Source organism: Taeniopygia guttata, chromosome 12 (assembly GCF_048771995.1).
Source record: "Taeniopygia guttata chromosome 12, bTaeGut7.mat, whole genome shotgun sequence".
In the NCBI taxonomy this organism is placed as follows: domain Eukaryota; kingdom Metazoa; phylum Chordata; class Aves; order Passeriformes; family Estrildidae; genus Taeniopygia; species Taeniopygia guttata.
The window spans coordinates 13,553,843-13,578,773 of record NC_133037.1 but is presented as its reverse complement, the minus strand read 5'-3'; the positions used below and the strand labels follow the sequence as shown (position 1 = coordinate 13,578,773).

Sequence of the window (24,931 nt, the reverse complement as noted above, 5' to 3'; positions counted from 1 at the left end):
ACTGGCATTTTTTGTGTGGAGATGGCCCTTTGCAGGATCTTGTCCAGGATGGCAGGTGAAGGGTAGCAAATGCAAAGCAAGCACTGGCATTCTTCATCTTCATTACAGTGCCATCAGATGGAACAGGATGATCCCCATGTGCCAAGCTGAAATGCTGTTGAATTAAGTCCTCAGCTGTAAAAGATGTGCCTGCCTCTTAGCATTTGCAGCAGAAAGCTGTGTAACTTCTGCAACATAACATTAAAAAAAACTCCAGCAGCACTATAATTGTATGTAAACAGCTTAACACTTAAATTTACGGATGTCCTCTAAATACTAAATTTTTCCTCTGGCATATTTAAAGACAAAAAAAGCTAATAAAAATAAATAAGCCTCCCGGAGAGATTATGTCTTTGCAATTCTAAACAAATAATGTATGTCATCAAACTGTAATATTATTTTGAAAAATGGAGACTTTCTGTTATTCTGTTATGCTCTCTTAGGGCAATATTTTTATTGCTAATTGTTTCACCTTAAAATATTTTTGTCTTATGGTAATTTTATAATATTTTCCACTCGAAAAAGGATATTATTGAGTGGTTCAATAAATTTCCCCTTAAGAGCATATTAACTAGGGAATATCTTCAAGTGAAATTTATCAATAAATAAAGGAGTTGTGAATTCATAGTAAATGAAACTGCTCTAGCCTTTTTTTAAAGTTTAACTTAAGCTCTATTGTAAGATTAATGTGAGTAGCAATAGGACAAGGGGTAAACTGCTTAAAACTGAATGAAGGAAGTTTAGACCAATATTAGGAAGAAATTCTTCCCTGTGAGGGTGGTGAGGCCCTGGCACAAGTTGCCCAGGGAAACTGTGGCTGCCACATCCCTGGAAGTGTCCAAGGCCAGGTTGAACAGGGCTTAGAGCATCCAGGGATAATGGAAGGTGTTCCTGCCCACAGCAGGAACATGAAATGGGATGAGCTTTGAGATCCCTCCCAACCCAAACCCTTCAGTGATGAACTTGTTAGTCAGAACAAACTTAACTTTAAATACTGAATTGTATGTATTTAGAATACAGTCCAAAAAATCCTTGCCTGCCCCTAACACTACATGTTGATACTTAGATAAATTGGAATGTGTTGGTCCTTGTAGCAAAGAGGGTTACTCATTTGGAGCTGTGGATCACATCAAAAGTTGTAATAATGTTGGCATGTGAGATGTTGTGGGGGAGAATATACTTGTTAGTTGTCGAGTGAGTGTCATTCAGGGAAACTTAGATTTATGAGGCAGTTCAGGTTAAAAAAGACTTTAGGAGGCCATTTGATCCAATCTCCTCATCAAAGAGCATGATTTCATTATTATTATCATTCCATGATAATTGATTGATTGATCCTAGTCATGAACTAAACTGGATAAACAGTCCAATACATTGTCTTGAGATAGGGACAGTGAGATAGAGGATTGAGTTTCTGTTTCTGATCTGAGAGAAATTCTAGGTTCTGTTGCAGGGAGCGAGTTTCCAACAGCACAGGAGTCTGTGTGTGATATTGTTAAGGGAGAGCCTAGTAGTGTTGTTCTGTATGTTTGGACGTGGCCAATGAACTGTGGCTGCAAGAGGAAAGATTTAAGAACGGGATACCAGAATTTTCTTTTCACTGAAACGTAATATTTACATGTGAAATTGCTTCATTATTACAAGTTAGTTTCAATTTGCAGATAAAAGAAATTTTAAGATCTGTATAGAAGAGTAGCAATTAAATGGGGAGAATGGACTCTTCCCTTATGGGAAGTGTCAAAAATACTGCTTAATTTTTGATTAAATCACAAAAGCTCTGAAAGTTGAGATGTAACGTGGTAGGGATTTGCCATGACTTCTTTGCACCTCTACCTTGTTTTCAAAGCAGCACTCCAAACTTCGGTGTATTTTCTATGTCACTCTGTTAATCTGCAGTGTCAAGACTTTGATCCAAATGCCAGTGAGTTTGTCAATCAGTGTTTTTTTTCTGCTTTATCTGCGTTTGATAGAGAATTTTCCAAAGAAAGGGAAAAAGCCAAGGCCCGAGGAGACTTTCAGAAGCTACGTGAAAAACAGCAGCTTGAAGAAGACCTGAAGGGATATTTAGACTGGATTACCCAGGCAGAAGACATTGACCCCGAGAATGATGAAGAGGCTGATGAAGAAGGCAAGAGGAACAGTACGTATTCCTTCCTCTCTACTTCTGTGGGCACAGTTTGATTCCTCTTGAGGGTGTTACACTGCAGGGAAGGCAGCCTGGCCAGTGCTTTCCCTTTCCCTGTTTGCAGAATTGTTGGTTAGCAGAGCAATTGTCTGTACATTTGGAGATGCTGAGTCACGGAAGGTAATTTGGAATCTTACAACAAAATTCTGCTGGGGGTGTCCATGTATAAATCACTGTCTGCATTCAGTCACTGTTGAGACTTAGAAGCTTTGCTTTATTTGTGCTCTGGAAAGAGTTAGTGCAGAGAAGCCATGTCCCACTAAGTCTCATTGTAAATCCTTAAAATGTGTTTTACTGTGGGTGCATGCAAGGGAAACAATAATGATATAAAGAGCTTAAAAATGGAGTTACAGTTAAGAAATAACCTTATGCTAATACTGAGGATTTTTTGTTGTTATTGAAGTAGGAAGACAACATTCTGGGTCTTTCTTTTTGATATTCAGAATACAATAGAAAACATCTTTTACGACTTGTCTTAACTGGGTGTGCAATAAATGAAATCTTGTAGGATTTTCACTTGACACTAAGAAATATAATTTATGATGTATTTATTTAACAGTAGGCTGTTAAACCAGGTAATTTATCCTGTAGTTTGATATTGAAGTATCTGTTTTTAAACTTATCTCTGTATTGCAGACATAGTAGTATTTTTTCAAAATATTTGAGTTTCAGAATTTTATTAGTCCTCTAGTTCACAATAAAAGCAAAGAATGGGAATATGGAATTGTGTTACTGGCTGGAAGAACATTGATTTTATGAGAGGCTGCAAGGGAAACTGTGGGTTGGTGATGATTCCAGCACCACTGGAAAGGAATAATTTATGTCTATTGGAAAATGTGTTGCACAAATAGAACTTTTATCTAGAACAGAGCAAAAAACCAGAGCTCACTATACTTAGTTATTGCTACCAATGTGTGGAAGGAGTGCATAAACTGTGGGTTTGAGTACCAGTATACAATCCTAAGCCTGAGATGTAAAAGATGGCACATTTTGTGGAGTAAATACACTTTGTACAAGGCTGCTGTGTAGAATTGTAGGTGATGCTGAGTTTGCATAGAGTGTTGGATGACTGGGTTGTCAGCTGTGGTGCCAGTGGACTGGGTTTATCCAGAGAACCCTTTTTGTCCTGTTCAAATTGGATGTTTGTTAATAGGCTGCAAAAAACCCCATTTGTTCTGGCATTCCTTAAACAGCTTTGAGGTCATACAGATAAAAAAATACTTTGCACATCTACTGAGTCTGAAATAACTTTCAAGTCTAAACTATTAATTTAGGCATAATTTTAGACTAAGTTAAAGGTTGTAGAAGACTTGCAGAGTGAAAATAGAAGGAAAGTAATTAAAAGAGCTTAAAGACAAATGCCAAAAATTTAATTTCAGGCAGACATATATGCTTTTGTGTGGAAATTTCCAGTGAACAGGCAATCTCATAGCACTCCTGGATTTATGCATGTGTCCTTAAATATGTGGCTTGGTTTTTCAATGTTAATATCAACTGCAACAGCCTGTAAAGGAGGCAGGGTTGCCAAGTTGCTCCACCTCCTTGCAGTTCAGATACTATTAGGAAATAAATTCAGTTGAAATATACCAGTGATGTTTTTCTCTTGAGCCATCTTGGAAGCAGTAAGTAGAAACGGGTCCCAAGATAGAATTATAATTTTCAGGCTTCTAGGCAACTGTGTCCCTGCTTTGAATATCTAAACCTCTGGGTGATCCAGGTTACTGCTGGTTTATGGAGATGGATGATCACCACGGTGCTCCTCAATGATGTAGAAAAGCTCTGGGTTTAGGATGCAGAAGATTTCTGTGGCAGGCAAAGGTAGAAATAGAAAGGTAGAAAAGATGGTTAAGTCAGTGTTTAATAGCTTGTCATGTAATTGTTTAAAATTGTAGTTGAGGTTCCTGCAATGTCCCCCCAGCACTGGAAAATTTCTAATCAGAGAAGTCATTAAGTCATTTATTTATAAATCCTATGCATTTGTATATCTCTGTTGCTGATAATGGGCAGGTATTCAATGCTGTTGAATAACAGAATACCTATTAATTACTAGAATTGTAAGCATGCCTTTAGTGAAAGTTGGAAATCTTTATTATGAACCAATAGCTGATTATCCTGAAGCCAATGAAAAAACTTCCATTGCCTTCAAAGCACTGCGAATTTAGCTCAAAATGCGAGGATCCGTGAGAGGTGAGGGGTTTAGCTGCGATCAGTTGCGCTGCCGGTGATGTCGGTCTGTTTTGCCTAACCTTGCCTGTGATGTGTGTACGGACACGGTTTTGTTTTTTGCGTTGCGACTGCTGCCACCTCCCGCGTCACTGCTGGGATTACATGTGCTTCCCCAGGGCTTACACTGGCTGACTTAATGGAAGACAAGAAGAAAAGCAGACTTAGCTGCTTTGGCCGTTCTTCCAATAAACATGGTAAAACGTGTTCGGATTTGCAGTTGAACTTTTCTTTTCTGCCCATACTGCATTGGATGTGGTAGCTTTCGGGAGCACAGATTGTTTGCATTTCTCTAACCGAGGCACACCCCTCTGTAGCATGGAACCCTCGTGCATGCAGACCTTCCTCCTGGTTGAAGTGCATGTTTAAATAGAGGTGCTGCTCTACCTCCTTAAAGCAGAGTGTTTAATCTGTTCAGATTTCCACTGAAGTGTCTTTGTCTGTGGCTGTTCTTGAAGAATAGGTTTTCTTTTTCAGAAGTCAGGTAACCCAGATCAAAAATGTATTTTAAATTTAGGCATGAAGAAAGTAATAAAAGTATTTTACAAGTTTTACAATGCATCATAGTGTAAGCTTAGAACAGCATGATGATAATACTTACTATTTACTTTTGATACTTATGATGTAGAAGCTAACAAAACACAACAAGCTTTTACTGTATCTCCTTTTGTTATTGATAGTTTGGTTCTGCAATTTATTTTATTCACTTTTCCCCACCCACACTGGAGATGGACAGGAGGTTTAGAGTATGATAATTATTTTCAAATCTGCCTGTTTTAATACTGGCAAATGTCCTGTTTTGACATGAGCACAGTTGCAATAGTTAGGAGATCTAGTTTTAGTCCTATCTAAGTTATTTGACCAACTGGCTTTCTTGCTGTCCTAACAATTCCTATTGGGGCCCAGACTGAAGCTGAAACTCTCATCCAGTTACTTTAGAGAATGCAGAATTCTAAGTCAGAAATTGCTAGGACCCGATAGACTCATTTTGTACAAACACCGAGTCTGCTTGAAATCGCTTGTGCAACTGTTAGACATAGATATTTGCATATCACTGTCTGATAGCTCACTCAGCTCTGTGTGCTGACACAGTTTGCAGAAGAGTTGTGAGAAGACACTTGCAATTTTAATTTGAACTTTGTATTTCAACACAGCCCTTAAACAAGCAGGGTCAGGTTCTGATGTCTGTCAGGACCAGCCTGGCACTGCCTGGCACCTGCTGGCAGTGGCTGCTGTGCCATGGCTGGTGCCTGACCTTGCACGTCAAAGGCATCCCAAAATCATGGGCACTGACTTGGATTCTTCTGCCTTGCAGGGCAGGTGCACCTTCTGTGAGTAGGGTTTTGCCAAAGTACAAATGAACGGCCTAAGTTTATTTCTTCCTGAGATGATTATGCTGATCTGAGGAGTTGAAGTATAGACTGTCTGGATTAGAAACACAACACAAAATAGTTTTTTTGTATTCCTCTACCTGTATGTCCATTAAAAGCATCATGTGTGTAGAATATGAAACATTCCCAAGGCTCTTTCAGTGTCATCCATCAGGCTACAAGTGATTGGTTCAGTGATGCTACTATAACAAAACCCAATTTGTTTGCTCTCCTTCCACTGCTATGCAGCCAGCCTTATACTGCTTTTCCATGGGCTGCCTATAAAAAGAGAGCCCGTAAGAATGATCTACAACAACATTAAATCTGCTCTATGAGAAAGATATCTTGCTGCGCTATCATGGAGAACATTTCCAAGCAGACTCCTTAAACTGAATTTACCCCAAGAAACTTCACAGTCAGAAGAGATAGTGCCACTTCTTTATGAAGTGTTTTCTGGGCATACAGCTGATTTAGGAAAATTTGAGATGAATTTGCAATTATAATGTTGCCACTTTGGGGATTTTTTTTCACTCTGTTTTCCTGTTCAACTACCTCAAAGATTAGGTAAAAAGGATTCAGAAAATTCATGTACTAATTTGAGAAAGAATTAGGAAAATTTTGAAACCAGCAATTCAAAGAATTGGTTGGCCATTACTAGCAAACAGAACATGAATTTTTCTGTAAGAGTAATCTAAAATTTTGCCAGTTTAATATAATGTCAAGATTTTCTGCAGTAGCTAATACTGATGAGCTGTGCAGATCTCTCTACTTCTGCAGCACTTTTCCTTCAGCACATGTAAACACGAGCCTGCCCAGCATCTACCAGTGTGAAAATGACATCAGCCTATGGATTGAAGGTGGACTGTTGAAGTTGAAACAGCCTAAAATTTTAATAATTTACATTAGAGAGGAAAACATTTCCAACAATAATACTTGAAACCACAATTCAGTAATTCAGGTTATATTTTAGCCTGCTTCTCGATTCTACAGTGACACTGAATTGTTGTATTTCAGGATTACACAATTTATTTCTTCTAACTCTACCTGGCGAGGGCACACCATTGCTGATAGACAGTGGCTTGCTCTTCACTGTGTTATCTTACATCCTGGAGTGGAATTTGAAATCCCTGCTCCAAAGTCTGAAAGCTCCATAGAGTACCTCATGAATACAATGGATTGTTTTTCTCATGTTATATTCTTATCCACAGAAGCAAAATGTAGTAGTTGATGTGTTTGACCTGTTTTCTATCCACTCAGGAAAGTATTAAGCTGCATGCTGGATGGGTTGCTTATAATGTCTAATGCAAGCATTCTTTTGTTTGAAACAAGTTAGCTTAATTGAAGAGATTATTAGATCTAGAAATCTAGATAATCTTTCCAGAAGAATGCCAGTAAAACAAGGGCAAAAGGTGAATAAAGGAAAGACAAAATTTGGCATCTTCCTTTCAATACCGGGGTGCCAGTTTACAGATCTCAGAGCTGACCCTGCTGAGATCAGTCTCTCAAGTCTCTCAAAATTGTGTGCTGTGTTTGCCTCATGGACACCACCTGCCCTTATGGAGCTGTGGCCATGGAGCTGAGTTGTTTTGAGACCTAGCAGGTTGCTTGCATTAGCAGAGTGGATGTGGACATGCAGTGCTGCTCTTTTCCTCTGGCTAAAGACCTGATGACTTGCTGGCATTGCTGGAGCTGGACTTCCACATGGTGCCTTTCTCAGTACTTCTGTCAAGTTTCAGTTTTGACATATAAATTACAGTATAATGACAGCTGAGTTTCTAATGTGAATTGGTTCTTTTTTTTTCCCTCCTCTGTTTGTAATACAGCACCTGCAAGTCACGGATAGAGATGCAGCAAGAGCCCTGTGGTGTCTGAAACAGTAACATTCTGATATATTTAATAATTAGCAGAACTGACACTCACTTCAGCAGGGACAAAGATATTTTTACTTTGTTTTTCTTCACATAATCATGTTTAAAAGGGGCTGATATTTCTTATTGTGGGCTAACACAAAGTCAGGGTAGACCTGAGTTGAAATGACAGTACTTTGCTTTTACATGTACTTGCATTTACATTACTTATATTAAATGGAGATTTTTTGTCACTCGGTGAAGTGACAGTTTATGAAGAACTGGATTCTAGGTACCTTTTTTTTCAGAAGGGTTGATAAATTTGAAATACAAGTGTGGGACACATTGCACTTATGCAATAATTGTGGAAGTAGGCCTTGCTGTGTTTTCCTGGCAGCTCTTAATAGTGTGTGAAACAAGACTTCAGCACTCTTATTTTGCAGTTGCTCATCACAAGTGCTGAAATTTTCATCATTAGCTGACTATAATGCTGTGTTCTCTAACAGCAGTGATGTCACCTGGCACAAGGCAACCAGTCCAGTTCTTTACCAGACAGGGTATGCTTATACATACTTATAGTTATTTCAAAAGAAACTGACATTTTAAAATAAAAATTCTTAGTCCTGAAACCCTGAGACTATGTTTGAAATTATTTTAATGATTTTTGTTCTTTAACCCTTTGAAATTTTAATAGTTAATTTTAACATAAAATATTTTTTTTCTTTACTTTTGACTGAAATTCCTTTTGAACTCTGATTATAAGCTGTGAAGTTCTTACGGGACTAGCAAAATTCATTATTTTAAAACCGATTATAAAGGGAAGCATGATATTAGAATTGAGACACTTGCAGGTGCTAACCAGAGACTTTTAACATGTAAAGTCATTTTAGTAATATTTTAAAAGAATCATCAGAACAGAAGAACCTTGTGAAAGAAGGTTTTGCTGTGCTTACTGCCTGAAGTGCTTTGTTTATTGAAACACCTGCATGGATATTTTGGATCTTTCTTTGTTATGCCACTCTGTTTAGCATTCCATATAACAGTGACTTGCTTATGGGGACAGATTCTCAGCTGTTGTAAACAGTAGCTGAGTACCTGGCCTGCACAGACCTGTCAGTCTCCAGCTTGGATGGGACTGATGGGCACAGAAACCAAACCAGCACTTCCCCTTCTCCTCTGTCTTCATGTTGGTGTTGAGGCAATATAGAGGTGGGAAGAGAGACTGTTTCTAACACTTATCACTTTGTGCCTGATTTCTACACAAATCAGAAAATTCAGAGTCTGATTATTAAATCTCATATCATCCTTTAGGCTACTAAAATAGTGAGATTTCCCTTTCAGAAGTTGACAGTGTATTGCCCCGAGTACTCTCAGTTCACAGACATTGGCTTAAACCCTTCCCAACAAACCAAACCGAAAAAAAAATCCAAACAAGCAAACCATCAGAACAGTGGAAGGTACACACCAGAATACCTTTAGGATGCTCTGTTTTGCTTTTGTTCTTGCTGTTTTACAGTAATTTCAGTGCATCTTGTACCTCTCTTTCCTACTTTAACTGGTGTTTCTACTGTATAGACTAGCAACATTGATTTATCTTTTTCTTGTTTCTGAGGTTTTCCTTTCATGCTTGCTTTGCAGACATGGAAGCAGTGCTCTCCCCTAGGAGGAAATACTGAGAACTTTGGCTGTTCATAATTTCCTAACACTTTTTGACATAAGGTGTCCTCCCTCTATATTTCAGCTGATTTGAAGACAAATGGTGATGAGCCAGCTGAAAATGAGTTTTGTCTAAAAAACTATTAGCCATAGTTGATAACCACTCAGTCATGATCCCCTATATGTGTAGTAATTCAATCTATGGCAATTGTACTTGTCCCCTTTTTATTAGTGGTAATTCTCATCATGCTTTGGAGGACCATTCTCCCATTGCCCTGCTCCTGCCTGCTGCTCACACGGTATTTGCAGCACATTTAACTTCTGGCATCTTGCCTCGATAATTCATAATGCCAGTAAAAGCAGAGTGGTCAGTGTGACCACGGTGTGATTGTTCCTACTTTTAGAAGTTTGATGATATCCCTTGGAATCAGTGAGCTTGTTAATAGCACTTCAACTGAAAAGCACCTCCAAAATGTTAACAGAACACTTCTCAAAGTGAAAAGTTTCAGAATCTTTTCTGGGGTAGCATACTCTTTGTACAAATTTCCTCTACTTTATACTCTGCAGTGTAAGCAATTTCCTTGAATCAGTAAAAAGAAACAAAAAAGAAATAAAAGCCACCATTCTCTCTGGAATTCTGCGTGCTTCCTTTCGGTGAGAGAGGAGGACTGATGAAGTGTCTGACTTCATCTACGACTCCTCAGATCTTCCAGGCTCTCAGCAGAGCTGGAGGCCCCCTTGCCACAGGCCAGGAGATGCCAGCTGTGCCATGCCTGGCGTGGTGCTGGCTCTGAGGCAGTTTTGTGTCCCCACAGCGAGCATGCCCACCAGCGAGACGGAGTCGGTGAACACGGAGAACGTCAGCGGGGAAGGGGAGAGCCCGGCGTGCTGCGGGAGCCTGTGGTGAGTGCACGGGTGGGTGCTGAGCTCCCCCCTCACCAGCTCAGCATCTCAAAGGCTCCCTCTTCCCCCACTGCCCATTTAGCCAAAAGTGCCTTGACATAGCCAGGCTTTGTATGGCACTTTGATATTAGACGAATTATAAAAGTCTTAAAGCACTCCTAAAATTCTCAGGTTAAGATGATGTAAAACAATTCAACTCATCTTGGAGTGGAATTGTGATTTTCTGAATGCTTTTATAAAATATTATTTTTGTCCAGAATGATAAGAAAAGAATGGAAGTTTCTAACAACAGTAAAACCAAATATTTTCTGTTAAATTGTGTTTGACCTGGAGAATATATATTTTTTAGACAATAACTGAAAGTATGGGAATATTTCTATAACCCATGGTGTTCAGTATTTATTTGCTCAGATTTTCCTGAATTCCAGGCAGCTTCTACATGTTTATTCATGGTTTATTTACTGAGTTTTAAAGGAGATTTCCTTTCTTTCACTAATAAAATTTGTAAGGCTTTAAAAACGGTATTTCAGAAAATAAATAACAGACAAAAGGATTTCAACATTCATGATGCATTTTGTTAAAAGTTTGTTTTATGTATGGGTAATGCCAATGCAAAATTCTAAAGAAAATGAATCTGTTAATTACTTTCCTCCCATTCTTAAAAATGTATTTTCCTTTTTCTTCTAGTCAAACCATCTCAAAATCCAAGTTCAGGTTAGTATTTTCCTCTTATAATCACATTCTAAGGTAAATGCAAAATCTTGGTCCAATTCTCACTCTTCTGGGCTGATCCTCACTCCAGCTTCTGGAATGTTATTCTGAAATGTCAGTGCATTGAGTTTGAGCACAAAGTAAGTCAGGCCATAACTTATCAAGGATATTGTTTTGAAAGTAATGTCAAAATGCCTTTGGATGAAAATAGAAAATGCTTTTCATTGCAAGCTCGCCTACCTGCTGCACTACAAGTCAAAATAGAAGTTAATCTTTGGGAACATGCCTTTACTTGTATCAGTGTAATGGAGAAATTTACTGCTATTCTCCTTTTTGAATTTTTGTTTTCCTTTTGTAGTCTGCTTATGTATGCCTATTTTATTGATACACATTCATATATGTACCAGTTTGATATACTTTACTTTGCTGTCACTGGTTCCAAACATCTTTTTGGGGAAAACAAAAAAAATAGCCCCACTGGCTTCAGAAAGCTTGGAGTTATGTAGTTTGAGCCTGCTTGTGAGTCTTATAAGTGAGGTTTGCCACCATTGTTGTTCTTGTCTCATGGACTGCAATGATAGGTTGTTCTGTGAGTGTAAAAACAGTTTAAGCTACCTAGGGAGTGAGGCATCCTGCTGATGGCTATGGACATGGCGTTTAGAGCAGGGGATTGGCAAGATAAGAGTGTTCTTGAATTCCATGTTGATTTAGGTCAGGGCAGGATATTTTTCCTTTATATGGTTAGAATACCACAAAAGCTCAAAAACGTCTGTACTGGTATCTAAAACCAGTATTAATTTCCATTACTACAAGTACAAATTTAAGATGCACAAAGACAACTTAGTTAATGCTTGAACAGAGTTCCCAGAAGTGAAGGAGAGAAATCTAGTTTTATGAGTCCAAGGAGATATCAGCACTTGTGAATCCAGCTCATATCTAGGTACAGCCTCAGCTTGTCACTCTTATTTATTTTACAGACATTTGCCCACTGACACAATTTCAGTGCACATCAGTAGAAATCTCTAGGAATTACTGAAGAAGATTTCTGATGTTATAGGGTAGATTTCTAAAAGGTGACCTCAGCATTCCTATTCTGTTTAATCCTGCCAGAATTCTCTTTGTGGTTTAACTCAAAGCCTACATTTTTAGATGGAATTTAATTTGAATTCTGAGCGGATTCATTGACTTTTCTGTATTGCTATTAAGTGTATAGGGCCTTGGAAAGATAGATATACTTCGTTACCCAATGAAATGTTAAATGCAGCTTAATCTAATTATGTCACAGGCAATTGGAGTCTCCAAATGTTGTGGTTTACATTTAGAAATCTATAAGGAAATGTAAAAAAAGGAATAACAAGTTAGCAGTCCTTAACCTGCAACTGTAATGATTTACACAGCTACTGAAGTATTATACACATATTTGTGAGAATACACCTGCTCACACAGAAACAACTGAACTTGTTTTCTACACAGAAGAAAACCACACTCTCCTTAAGTTCATATGTGTTTTCCATATAATAATAAATTTATTTTTATTTGAACTTTTAGTCGACGCTGGCGTCGCTGGAACCGCTTTAACAGAAGAAAATGTAGGGCTGCAGTAAAATCTGTCACATTTTATTGGCTTGTTATTGTCTTGGTCTTTTTGAACACGTTAACTATCTCATCAGAGCATTACAATCAACCTGACTGGCTGACCCAGATCCAAGGTACAGTCAAAAATTGTTTGTCCTGGTCTTGACTATGGGTAGATGCGTTTTATCAGTGGCTACTTTTGTACTTTGCCATTTTGTTGTTTGCTGTCTGAAGGATATTCAGCCCAGCCAGAGGGAGATAAAAGAAATGGCTGAATGTGGTCTTTGATTTTCATAGCTGTAACACAGCTGAGTAATGCAGCAGCACAGACCTGACAATGCTAAATTGTAAATAACTGTACTTTTATCGTGAAACTGTGCTTGAAAGATGAGGAGGAAGTGGGAACTGGCACAGCAGGACTTGCTGTGGGCTGGTTGCTTAAGTTACAGTGTGGACTCAAGCTGTGAGCTGAGGAACCATGAACTGCACAACATATTGGAAAGATGAATAGTTTATAGCTGGCAGGAAGCTTTACATCCTTGTGTAACTTTTGCCACTTAAGCATCAACTACAGTCCAACATAAAAAGCAGTACTTCATTTTGAAGCAAAAAGCTGCAAACTCACATAGAAAGTATGGTACTAATATGTTAAAATAAAAATGGAATCTATGAGGCAATTCAGAATATCTTTTTCTTTAATATTTTGTTCCAGATATCGCAAATAAAGTTCTTCTGGCTTTATTCACCTGTGAAATGTTAGTAAAGATGTACAGCTTGGGCCTACAGGCCTATTTTGTTTCTCTCTTTAACCGCTTTGATTGCTTCGTTGTTTGTGGTGGCATTGTTGAAACCATTTTGGTGGAGTTGGAAATTATGTCACCCCTTGGAATTTCAGTGTTTCGCTGTGTTCGTCTCCTGCGTATTTTTAAAGTAACAAGGTAAGATTATCTAATACTGCTAATTCTAAGGATAGCTGAAGAGTGATCAGCAATTATTTTGTAATACTTCATCATGCACTGCTCTTTTACTGTTTTGTTTGGGGTTTTTTTGGTGTGTGTTAACACACGCATTTTAATTTATAGGCACTGGGCATCCCTGAGCAACTTGGTAGCATCCTTGTTAAACTCAATGAAGTCCATTGCTTCACTGTTGCTTCTGCTTTTCCTCTTCATCATAATCTTCTCGTTGCTTGGAATGCAGCTGTTTGGAGGCAAATTTAATTTTGATGAAACTCAAACAAAACGGAGCACCTTCGATAATTTTCCACAAGCCCTTTTAACTGTATTCCAGGTAACTTTCTTTCATCCTGTATGAGACATTTTACCTTTGATCAACAAAACTGTTTAAGTGATCATGTTGCCTGAAAATAAAATAATGAATACTATTTATTCAGTTTACTTTAAGTAGCATTCTGCTCATTAAATTCAGTACTCTGGTAACTTTGCACCATTTGTACCATTTGTTTCATATCTTCTTTGATCTATCTGTGCAACATAGCTGTGGTGTTACTTCACAGAGTTAAATCTCCTTTCTCTATCAAACACATGACTAGAAGCAGAGGTGGAGTGTCATATTTATTTTGATCAAATTATTTTCTTTAACTTTGTTGGTTGTGTAACATTTCTGCTGTTCTCAAGCAAGAAAAAATAAGAAGCCTTTAAAGAGCGCATATTTACATTGGGGTCATATCACTATAACATAAAAATAAGCATTAATTTCTTTAGAGACCAGGTTTTATTAAAATCTTAAGGCAAACTTGTCTGCTACTAGTGAAATGGTAGGGACATGCTTCGAGTTTACTTTTCACTTATTTGTAATTCTTTTTTAAAACTTATTTTTCCCAGTTTGGGTACTGGAATTAGTCTGTTTGGTTTTGTTTGCTCACCATTCTCACTCTTGGCTGTGTACATTACCACAGTATTTGGTTTCAGCCATTGTAGGTGAGAGTTAAAAGCTGATCCTGCAGGATTCACCTTGGTGTTGGCTTCCTGTCACTTTGATGGAAGTCCCATCTGGTGGCTGCCCAGAGCAAGCAGAAAATCTTTCAATTTAATTTCAAGATAAGGAAATATCAATGAGAAATTTCCTTATGGGGAAAAGTGTTCACATTTGACTTGACATTGCCCCTACAAAAACTTAAGGCTATACTTTCCAGCTGAGCTGAGTTACATTTTATTCAGATTTTATGCTGTCTCATTTTCAAAGGAATGGAGATTGCTTCAGTTTTAGAAGATATTCAGGAGCAAGCAGGCTGTTGGATGCTCACCAGCAATGAAAATTAGTCAGATAAGTTTAGCTGTACAATAATGAATTTTAGAAAATGGCATGTATTTAATTTTCTTAAACAACCATTTAATTGCTTGGAAGAAGAGTGATTATTACATATTTTCTCAGGATGGAACTGATAATTTTAAAGTTTCTTAGAAATACATGAAGTGCACTGTAATACTCAGAATTTTTATTGTAGTACAGATTTTTGTCCAGTTTTTAAAAATGAAGAAAAAAGGAACCTTTAAGCATATACTAACTTGATTTTTCAGTGATGGACATTTGTTGGCATTGCTACATAAGTGGCATTACTGAAAACCAGGGCTCTTACTTTGGCATGCCAAGATCAATAAAATTTCAATAAAATTTCATTTTTATTATTTTTACCTTCGAAGTTCAGTCATATAAATGCATAGCACAAAAAAGCTGTTAGAGTTAAACCCAAGCTTTCAGGAGATGTTTGTTTAAATGGGAATTTTAAAACAACTAATGAAAAGAACATGGTATTGCTTTATGCATACAGAAGGTTGAGTGTGCTGTGTGGTCAGAGGAAATGTGTTTCTCTGTTCACTTTTGATGCACTAATCTCCTAAAATCTGCTCCTTAGATCCTAACAGGGGAAGACTGGAATGCTGTCATGTATGATGGCATAATGGCATACGGTGGTCCCTCATCCTCAGGCATGATCGTCTGTATATATTTCATTATCCTCTTCATCTGTGGTAACTGTATCCTTTGCACTGGTTGGAAAGGTCTGCGTGGGGCTGTGTGCCAGGGACATCAACCAAATCCCTCTGGGAGGGGGTAAATGGCCACGGGCGAGTGCCGAGTCCTTTAAATAGACCTTTCCTTGTTCCCTGAGGGACCAGAGGCAGTGACCTCCAGGCCATCTCTGCCCACCACCCTGGCAGAAGGCAGAATGTTTTCTTTCTTCCTTCTGTGGGAGCAGAGCCTGCCCTGCTGCTGTTTGTGGGCGCTGGAGCCATGGGGCAGCGATGGTGCCACGTCCATGCCCAGCGCTCGGTGCAGCCCCGAGCTCTGGCACAGGCTGAGCGTGGCCAGGGAGCCTCTGCAGGGCCCTGGGCACACACCCTGGGACAGAGTCTGCTGGAACGTTCCCCTTCCCTGCCTTTAGCGATCTGGAAATATTTCCTTGGCCCTATGTAGAAACAAACTACTGCCACTCTCAGAAGTTCTTAAAAGGTCAGGAGGTGATGAAAGGGCAAAAAACACTGTGTTTTCTGCACTATATGGTATTTGTATCAGTATTTGTGGTTAACTGATAGAGACTGAAGAACTGAATTTGACATAGATTGTTGTGGATGTGAAAGACAGTGCTTTATAAAAATGAATTTTTCAAAATGCCTGAACAGTCTTCACATATAATAGATAATTTCATATTTGGACTTGCTCTGACTAGTATGAAGTTGAATTTCATTTATTTAAAAAAATTCCTCAAACATTCTGCTATTTTAAAACACATGACCCTAATGGATCTCTGCTCACTTTACAGCCAGTATCAGTCTGGTCCATTAAATGGGTGATATTTGCACTACACTCCAGCATCACAAACCTCCATGCTGTAGGTTGGGAACATGTGTTTTATATCTCTCACATTGTCAGTGTTTATGCTGATAATAAACCACACAAGTGTGGTAAGGCATAATGTCCTTAAAATGATTTGAAATAGATATCTTGCTAAATGTCTTCTTGGCCATTGCTGTGGATAACTTGGCAGATGCTGAAAGTCTAAATACAGCTCAGAAAGAAGAAGCTGAAGAAAAGGAAAGAAAAAAGAATGCGAGGTAAAATAGATGGGCATGTTGAACCAGCAGGAGAGGGAAGGAGGAGGGTACTGCGTTCCTCCATAAGGATTTTTTTGTATGAATATCTTTACCAACTTCAAATGTGTTGGACTCAGGGGAAAAATAAAAGGGTTTGTCTAGACACTAAAATAATAGACAAACAGTATGATTTTAGATAAAAGTTAGGTAGTAATTGGGGTGAATTTAGAATGTAATGGTAGACCAACTGATATTTAAACATTGCAACAGTAGGATTTATTGTGCAATTAGCACAAGAATTTATCTGTTGTTGCCAGTGCACAGCTCCATGTGGAATCAGTTCTCTAAGCCTTATATAGACAAGTAGAAAACCTTCTTTTGAAATCAGTGCAAGCCTGTTGAAGTCAATGAAAGTTGTTTGTATGAGTCCAAGGGCACAGTTTATCCCTCTAGAAAGGAGTAATGATCATGCATTGAATGTTTTAGGGATTAGCCTCTGGAATTATTCAAAATCATAATCTTTTAAATGGATCATTTCATTCAAATGAAGTAGATTTTATTGCTCTGACACTTGCAGCTGTACAAAATATTTCAAATATTTTATTATAAGGCTTTCAGCTTTTCACAGAATTGGTATAGTTCACTTAAAATTGTCTGTCTTTACATGGCATGCCTTGTAATTGTTATTGTATTGTTTTATAGAAAGGAGAGTCTGGAGAATAAAAAAAGTGAGAAGTCAGAAGGCGACCAAAAGAAACCCAAGGATAGTAAGGTGTTTATCCTAAAACTTGTCTCTTTTCTAAGAAGTAATTTTACCGATTTTGGTAGGGAGTAAATTGTATTGTGCATTGTACATTTTCTTTTATGAGCCCATGGTCCCTATGTATTTATCCAGGAAAAGGGAACTTAGTTCTGATGTTTTGCATCCTCACAGTGTCTCTTAAACCAGAAAATTCCTTTTGGTTTCAGGATATCCTGAGAGGCGAGGCTCTTAGAGAACAAAATAATGTTAGAAAAATGTGATTTTTTTCTTAGGATCCCTGTGGATATTTTGCATTATAAGTCCAATGAGATCAGTGAATGATAAACTCTTAGAATGTTCAAACATTCTTGGTAGATTTTATCCAAGTGTGTTGGTTCTGTTTTTATTGTGATTTACACAGCCACAGAAACGTGGATACTATAGAAAAATAATTTTTGAAAAATAGGTATTAAAATGTCAGCTCTCCTAAGTTCTCAGAGTTACTCTGCTTCAGAAAACTCACTTCTCTGACTTCAGAGGCTTATTTGGTTTGCTTTTTGTGGGCTTTGTACTCTCTATTAAATTTTATTTTTCTTCCTGTACATCCCTTTCATTGCTGTAGGTGACAATTGGAGAATATGGAGAAGGAGAGGATGAGGATAAAGATCCCTATCCCCCATGTGATGTACCAGGTATGTGAATACTAGCTAGAAACACATTTAAGTTTGTTTGCTAAAATATCCTGAACTTGCTCTTGGTGAACATTAAATCAATTCTTTTGAAGCCAGTGAAGTTGTGTTCTCTCACTAGTGTTATTACTAAGTATTATCTTGTTCTGCAGCTTTCTTGACAGTACGAGCAGCATTTGAGAGTTAATATTGTGAGCCTCAGGGCTGTTTTGGTAACACTATCTGGATGGGAGAGCAAATTCTAAACTTCTCTGAAACATTTGGCAAAAGAGGACATTCCAGGGCTGATGATGTTTGGTCAGTTTTATCTTGGCCCAGTGAGCTTACTTATCTAAAAATCAGTTCTGCCTGATTGTCTGGACGCATGGCACAGAGATCTGTCCTGAATTTTGAGCACACGGTGCTCAGCCCTCAGCTCAGGCATGGATGGGCTGTCAGGGCTGAGCTGAACTGGGGCTCCACAGGAATCCTCAGGTGGGGCTGCTCAGCACCAGCAAAGCCAGTGCATGCACTCATGCACGCACCCACATATGCACAACACCCTTGTGAGAGCTTGTGACAACATTTGGATGTTCACATATTGATTTCTGGATTTTTAGGGTCATGCTATGAATGTATATTTCCTACAAGCCATGTGTATTCTCATACAAGCTATGCTTTTGTATTTTTATGAACAAAACCTCAATATTTTTTCATTTATAATAAAAAGAATATTTAATCTAAAGTAGGTGAAGATGAAGAAGATGAGGAGGATGAACCAGAGGTACCAGCAGGCCCACGTCCCCGTAGAATATCAGAACTCAACATGAAGGAGAAGATAACACCTATCCCTGAAGGGAGTGCCTTCTTCATTTTCAGCAGCACCAACCCGTAAATATGATTTTGAAAAATATTGCTTTAGACATCAAAGTTTAACAGTGAAGTAACACACCTCCTTCTAGGGAGACCAGGAGTAGAAATCTAGTGTTTTCAACAGAAAATAGATTGGCTTGCCTCCTACAATTTTCTGATTGACTTGGTAAATGAGAAGAATTTGAAAAATATGTTATTTTTCTTCCCACTGTTGAAGATAATAGCATTTTGTACATACAGTCCTTACATGTCTGCAAAGTACCCTTTGAGGTGTATTATCTATGTACTATGTCAGTTACTGGATATAAAAGATCTGAATTCTGCATGAGGCAGAATTTCTAGTAACCTTAGTAACCTTTGTGGAGGAGAAACCAGAAAAAGAGAAAAGTAGGAGAAAGGTTGCATATATTCCTTTTAGGGTAACAGCATTTCCCAGATTCAAACAAGCATCAAGGATAAAAGACAAATTATTTCAAAAAATCCAGAACTGTAATAGTTTTGGGTTTGGATTTTGGGGAGGCAGTGGAATCTTTCACCACTTATTCTAACTCCAGAGCATTTGGAGTTCTACAATGGTGAAGACAGTAAGCTTGACTAGTCAGTAAAAGTCCTTACCTAGTATTTATTTGGCATGGGAGAATGCTGCCCTTGGTAGAGGCCATCAAGTTTAGAAGAAGATTGAAATAAAATGTTTTGGATACAAAATCATTAAGTTTGTTGAACATTTCAAATTGCTTTCAGCTTTAAATAGCACTATGTATTCTTGGTCTAAAATGGCCTATTTGCTTTACTAAGATACACCACACTCCAATCCTCTACTTAATAACAGGAGGAAAAATTTTAGCCAAAAACCTTCTGAGTCTTCAACAGAATTTAGGCAACTTCAGTGTCAGTCAGTTATGAACCTGATCCTGCCTTTTTGTCAGTTTAATCCCAGACCTGCTCTGTATTTATGATTACCTTGGGCTCAGTGACTCTAAGCATATGCACAGTTGCACTTCATGTCATGTGGCTAAAGCCTGACAGCTCTGGAGCCTCCAACACCCACGTCCTGTAATTCTGTAAGACAATCTTCATGGAGATTCAGATTTGAGTTGAGCCCTAAGTAGCACAAGGATATCTGCAGCCTAAGCTGCACCACACAAGATGAGTAATTTTGACAACTTCAGTGAGAATCAAATCAAATTGGGGATCTGGAATGATTTACTATCTAGCCTTGGTCTTTCTGACCTGTGACTGCACGTGCACAGTGCTACAAGCACTGGAACTTGTGGTGTTCATGACCCAATGGAAACCAACCCCTCCCAAATTGCTTTAAGTGCATCTTAACTACGGGTGAATTGGATTTTGAATTTATTTGCATTCTAAGGAATCAGACCGATGGCTTCAGGAGTTTCATTGCTTCTAATTGCTGATTGTTGCTTCGTTCCATCAGTGCTGGCAGAGTAACAGAAAACATGTTGTGTATTAACCATCTGCTGAATTCTGTGTGCAAAAATGGTGTATTTTTGTATCTCCTCTTTAGAATTCGAGTGGGATGCCACAGACTTATCAACCACCACATCTTTACCAATCTCATCCTTGTCTTCATCATGCTGAGCAGTGTTTCCTTAGCAGCAGAAGATCCAATTCGCAGCCACTCTTTTCGAAATAATGTAAGCCCTTCATTTTTGTCTGAAGATAAATAAATATACCTTCACAGATACAATCCTTTGGGCCTAGAGCCTGGTTTTTAATTTTCATGTTAAAAAACATTCCTTCTCCTTTTTCAAGCTATACATTTATACTCCTTCTGCTGTTAGAAGCATAAATCTTTAAAGACAATTGACTTTATTGATGGAACATCATCAGTATTAGAAGTGTTTATTATTTACATAATGCTTTTTCTGTGACTATAGACATATCAGGAAAAAATATTCTCAAGATGAATATAGTATCTGTAATTTTCATATTTTTTCCTACTTTGCAGCTGGAGTACCTGATGTGCAATTCCTGAATCAGTTTTACTGCCTCACAGTGTTTGATGCTGATTTAAAAATGCTAGTTAAAATTTTCACTGTTTATCATGTTTGGAACAGACTCTGATGTGTTCTCTCTTCATTGACTCTATTATGTGATCTTGGATGATCCCTCTGCCAGTGAGTGCAGGGATTCATGAGGGTGTTACCTCCTGTCTCAGGGAATCTCGTCTGGCTGCTCTGAGGGGTTTGAGTAACCCCCACACTGAATTCAAAGATATTTGAATTCTTGATTGCCTGCGTCAGAAACTAAACAAATCTCACTTTTCTCTAAACTCACGTGTAAGAGGAGGATCAGAGCATGCCCAGCTCTTGCCTTTACTCAGAGAAAAATGCCACTTCAGCCTAAAAACCATTAATTTTAGTAATGTCTCTGTTAATCAATACAATTGTAGTTTATGTGGGGACTAAACACCTGTGTTCTCCCAAAACAAATTCTTCAATTTTTTAAAGCACGTTTTAAGAGCTTAATCTATGGAAGACTTAACTGTTACTCAAAAGCACAAATATTAGACAGAGAAACTAAAATAAATCCACTCTCATGACCATGGACTTTTTTAGCCTTGTTGCACATGATTCAGCTGTGCAGCAAGACTCTCACATTCTTGTGAGTTGGGTTTGCTTTAGTTTAGTTAGGAAATAGTTGAGATGGTGCAGCTTGGTAGTAGTCCATGGGGACTTTGGAGATGCTTTGACAGAACTTCCGGCCCTCTTCTGTTTTAGATCCAAAATGATCTGTAGAGATGGTCACAGAGAAACTCTTCTGCATCCTGCCAGCTGAGGCTGCAGGGGTTGTACCTCTCTGGTTCTTGCTGGCGTTGGTGCAACCTCTGAAAGTTTTCTTTAGGCTGTTGGCATTCTCTTGAACATTTTTCCAGTAAGTTTAGTAAAAACCAAAAAACTAAAACTTTCTCCAGAGGTAAAAAGAGGCCAAAGAACAAAGACACTCTTCATGCACTATTCAGCAGAGCAGTGTACTTCCCTTATCTACAAAGCTGGACCAATGTAATCCTATAAATAAATCACACTAATGGGTAGGAAAAAGAGAGAGATGGTGGAGAATACTGAAATTGTTATTATAGAAATGGCTTCAAGGGCTGATCATTGTATTTATAACTAGAGGAGCATTACGAAAATGTAAGTGGCAAATGGTGGTAACTGAAAAGATTATTTCTGTTTGGGACACAGACAAAATGTGTGAGGGATTTCAGGAAGGCACTGCCCCCTTGTTGTAAGTACTCTCACGTGCTCCAAGCCTGCATCACTTTCTTTTTACTGCCTAGAGGGTTCACATTCCTTCCAGCAGCCAGGTCAGCAACAGAATGAAAGTTTACAATCTGGAATGCTTTTAAATATTTATTTTATTTTATTTCTAGAGTGACTAGGTTACTGATTAATCTTTGTCATATAGCTTTAATGTTTGCCTGTTTTTTCAGCCACATCAGGGGACAGAAGGATGGGATATTCAACGGAATATGGGAGGGAAAATTATTTCTTTTTATTTTATCTAGTATGATTATTTTCTTTGTGTGTTGTTTCTTTATTTTATTTCTCCTGCCCATTTGGTTAGTTGCTGAACCTCAGGAAGGATATTTCTGTGCACAGCTGTTGTCTAGGTGGATTGCTGGATCTTTGAGACTAAACTCAGTCTCCTGCAGTTCACTGATTTAATGATGTGGCCACAGCTCTGGGTGGTTCTGAAATACCTGTTCATGTGCAATGAGGTCAATCCCACAGCCACAATCCTCTTAAAAATTTCATATCACTGTGCAACTCTTGTGGCTTCTTTAAGATTTCTTACAAATAAATCACTGCTGTATCTTCCCACTTCAAGGAAAAGGGGTTGTGGTGCTGATTTTAAGTGATTAGTTATTCATTATTTTGCTCTGTGACGCTCTGGACAAGCCTATACAGCAACAATATAATGTAGCAGAATGTGGGGTGATCTGCACTCTAGAAGCAGCCACTGAAGTTTTATTTTGTGATGCAATACTTTGGTTAAAACAGCAGACATTATTAATAAGTATTTATTCTTCGTTTAAGATTCTGTATCTCTGTTAAAGGCTGAAGAAAGTATCTGTGAAAGCTGGTAGAGGAAAGTCTGAACTGAAAGAAATTATTGCCTATTGGTCCTGTCAATTATTGAGGGGTGAAATCTATTGCCTGAGCACAGTGGCATCTGTTAAATTTTTTAAGCAAATAAAAATGGTTGGACAATAGCTGGAAATTTAAACTACTTTGTCTAAATTCTCTCTATCTATTTAGATTAATTCAGGTGTTGTGTATGTGGTCTAAGTTGTAAAAATTATTAAGAGATGGATTTCTTACTGTGGCACGTATTATACCTTGCAGATACTTGGTTACTTTGACTATGCTTTCACAGCCATCTTTACTGTTGAAATCCTGTTAAAGGTAATGCATTGTTAATTGATCCTTGTTAGCCCAAAAGCAGCTTTAGCAATAATGTTTGTAACTTTTTGTTTACCTTCCAGATCCTAGGGTATGCAGATTATGTCTTCACTAGTATGTTTACATTTGAGATCATTTTGAAGGTAACAGGTTTTTAAAGGAAGCTTGTTTAAAAGGATTTTCCTTGTGTGTCACCTGCCAAGAAAAGGCCCTTGAAGTGTTCTTTGCCTTTTCTCTAAGCTATCAAAGCTAAACTTTTTTAAACTAGAGGATTTTTTTATTTGACAGTTCCTCATACTTTTGATTGGTTATTTTTTTACCATTGGGTGCATGAAGAAGCTGATTTTTTTATCATTACATCAGTTTAATAATTCATTTTTTACCCTTTTAAAACTTACAGTTGTCAGAAAAGGGAAAAATAAATCACTGCGCATGAGCTTTTCCTTCTCCTTGCTCTGGCATTTCTGAAAGAGATAATCAATCTTATAAGGAGGGAGCATGTAATTTCTCATTTATTTTGCTGAACTATATCCACAGAGCTAAAATAGTAGATAACTATTTTCTTGCAATAGGACTTGCAAGATATCTTGCATTTATCTATCTATACACTAAGATACTTTGCATTTATTTTGGGCATACATTTAAATTCACAGACAGGCATAATTATGCTTGCTTAAATGTATTACCCATGCATGAGCCAAAAATTGGCATTTTAATGTATAGTTTGTGTACTGATTATTAAGAATATCTATTGGGGCTACTCAGATTTTCAATGTAAAATATTTACTCTGGTAAAGAAGATAAATAACCGAAAATTGCATTCCCATGAAACAAAATGCTGAACAAGGAAATAAATTTTTTCATTGTAAATTGGCAAAATGTTTTTTCAGAGATTTTCACATGATTCATAAATGTTTCATGCTGTGCTTATTCTCACCTCAAGTTTTTGGTTGAGTAACCCTAATGTATACACTTAAAAATTGCTGGCACACTAAGAATCTGTACAAAAACTATGCATTTCCAATTGAGGGTTAAGCTTAACAAGATCTCTTCTCCCAGCTTTTGCTCATATTGCTGTGCATACTCTTCACAATGCAATTTGATTATTACTAATTGGTGCAATATTTGGGCTGTTTACAAGATAAGCTGTACTGTAAATAATAGACTATTTTTATGCTTGTGAATTTTCTCCCAGGCTTAATATTATCCCCTTATTTCACATTTTCAGCAGTGAGAAGCTTGCTATAGAATTGATTATTCTTATTTGTAGCTCACTAAAATAAATATCCAGCGGTTTTGCTGCCAGAGAGAGGCCAAACTAAAGGAGAGAATGAAGCATTGAAAAGAGCTGTAGCATTAAATCAGACTGTCTCCCAACTCTGAATTTGGGAAGCCATAAAAATATGCTACCATTTTATCTGTGGCAGAAGAGAGTCATTAAACTTCCACATGCTCTGAGCAGCAGGTTCTCCTGCTCCTGCAGTTCCATTTGTGTTTTTCTAGGAGGCAGAGGAATTATAAAGGGCAGGATAAAGAGGTATAACTGGATGTGTTAAGAAAAGCAACATTCCTGCAAATTGCAAGAGATTTTGGCACTGAGCAAATTATGAGATATCCAAGGGAAGCATGAAACTCTAGAGCTTGGGCTGCTGAAATCTGGAAT

General features: G+C 37.9%; 1 protein-coding gene across 16 annotated transcripts in view; it reads left to right on the top strand.

Annotated features, from left to right (window-relative positions):
* Positions 1-24,931, top strand: part of CACNA1D (calcium voltage-gated channel subunit alpha1 D) — a 159,136-nt gene that overhangs the window by 80,191 nt on the left and 54,014 nt on the right. For 8 of the 16 annotated variants that reach the window (XM_072934836.1, XM_072934834.1, XM_072934831.1 and 5 more), the window contains exons 9-22: positions 2,007-2,176; positions 10,133-10,220; positions 10,908-10,934; positions 12,480-12,640; positions 13,219-13,444; positions 13,589-13,796; positions 15,382-15,502; positions 16,465-16,579; positions 17,261-17,330; positions 17,923-17,992; positions 18,715-18,859; positions 20,367-20,496; positions 23,212-23,271; positions 23,352-23,411. In XM_072934836.1, the coding sequence (XP_072790937.1) occupies positions 2,007-2,176; positions 10,133-10,220; positions 10,908-10,934; positions 12,480-12,640; positions 13,219-13,444; positions 13,589-13,796; positions 15,382-15,502; positions 16,465-16,579; positions 17,261-17,330; positions 17,923-17,992; positions 18,715-18,859; positions 20,367-20,496; positions 23,212-23,271; positions 23,352-23,411 (1,651 nt within the window). The remainder of the gene's footprint in view (positions 1-2,006; positions 2,177-10,132; positions 10,221-10,907; positions 10,935-12,479; positions 12,641-13,218; positions 13,445-13,588; positions 13,797-15,381; positions 15,503-16,464; positions 16,580-17,260; positions 17,331-17,922; positions 17,993-18,714; positions 18,860-20,366; positions 20,497-23,211; positions 23,272-23,351; positions 23,412-24,931) is intronic. The other 8 variants (XM_030283233.4, XM_030283229.4, XM_072934835.1 and 5 more) reach the window with 3 other exon arrangements.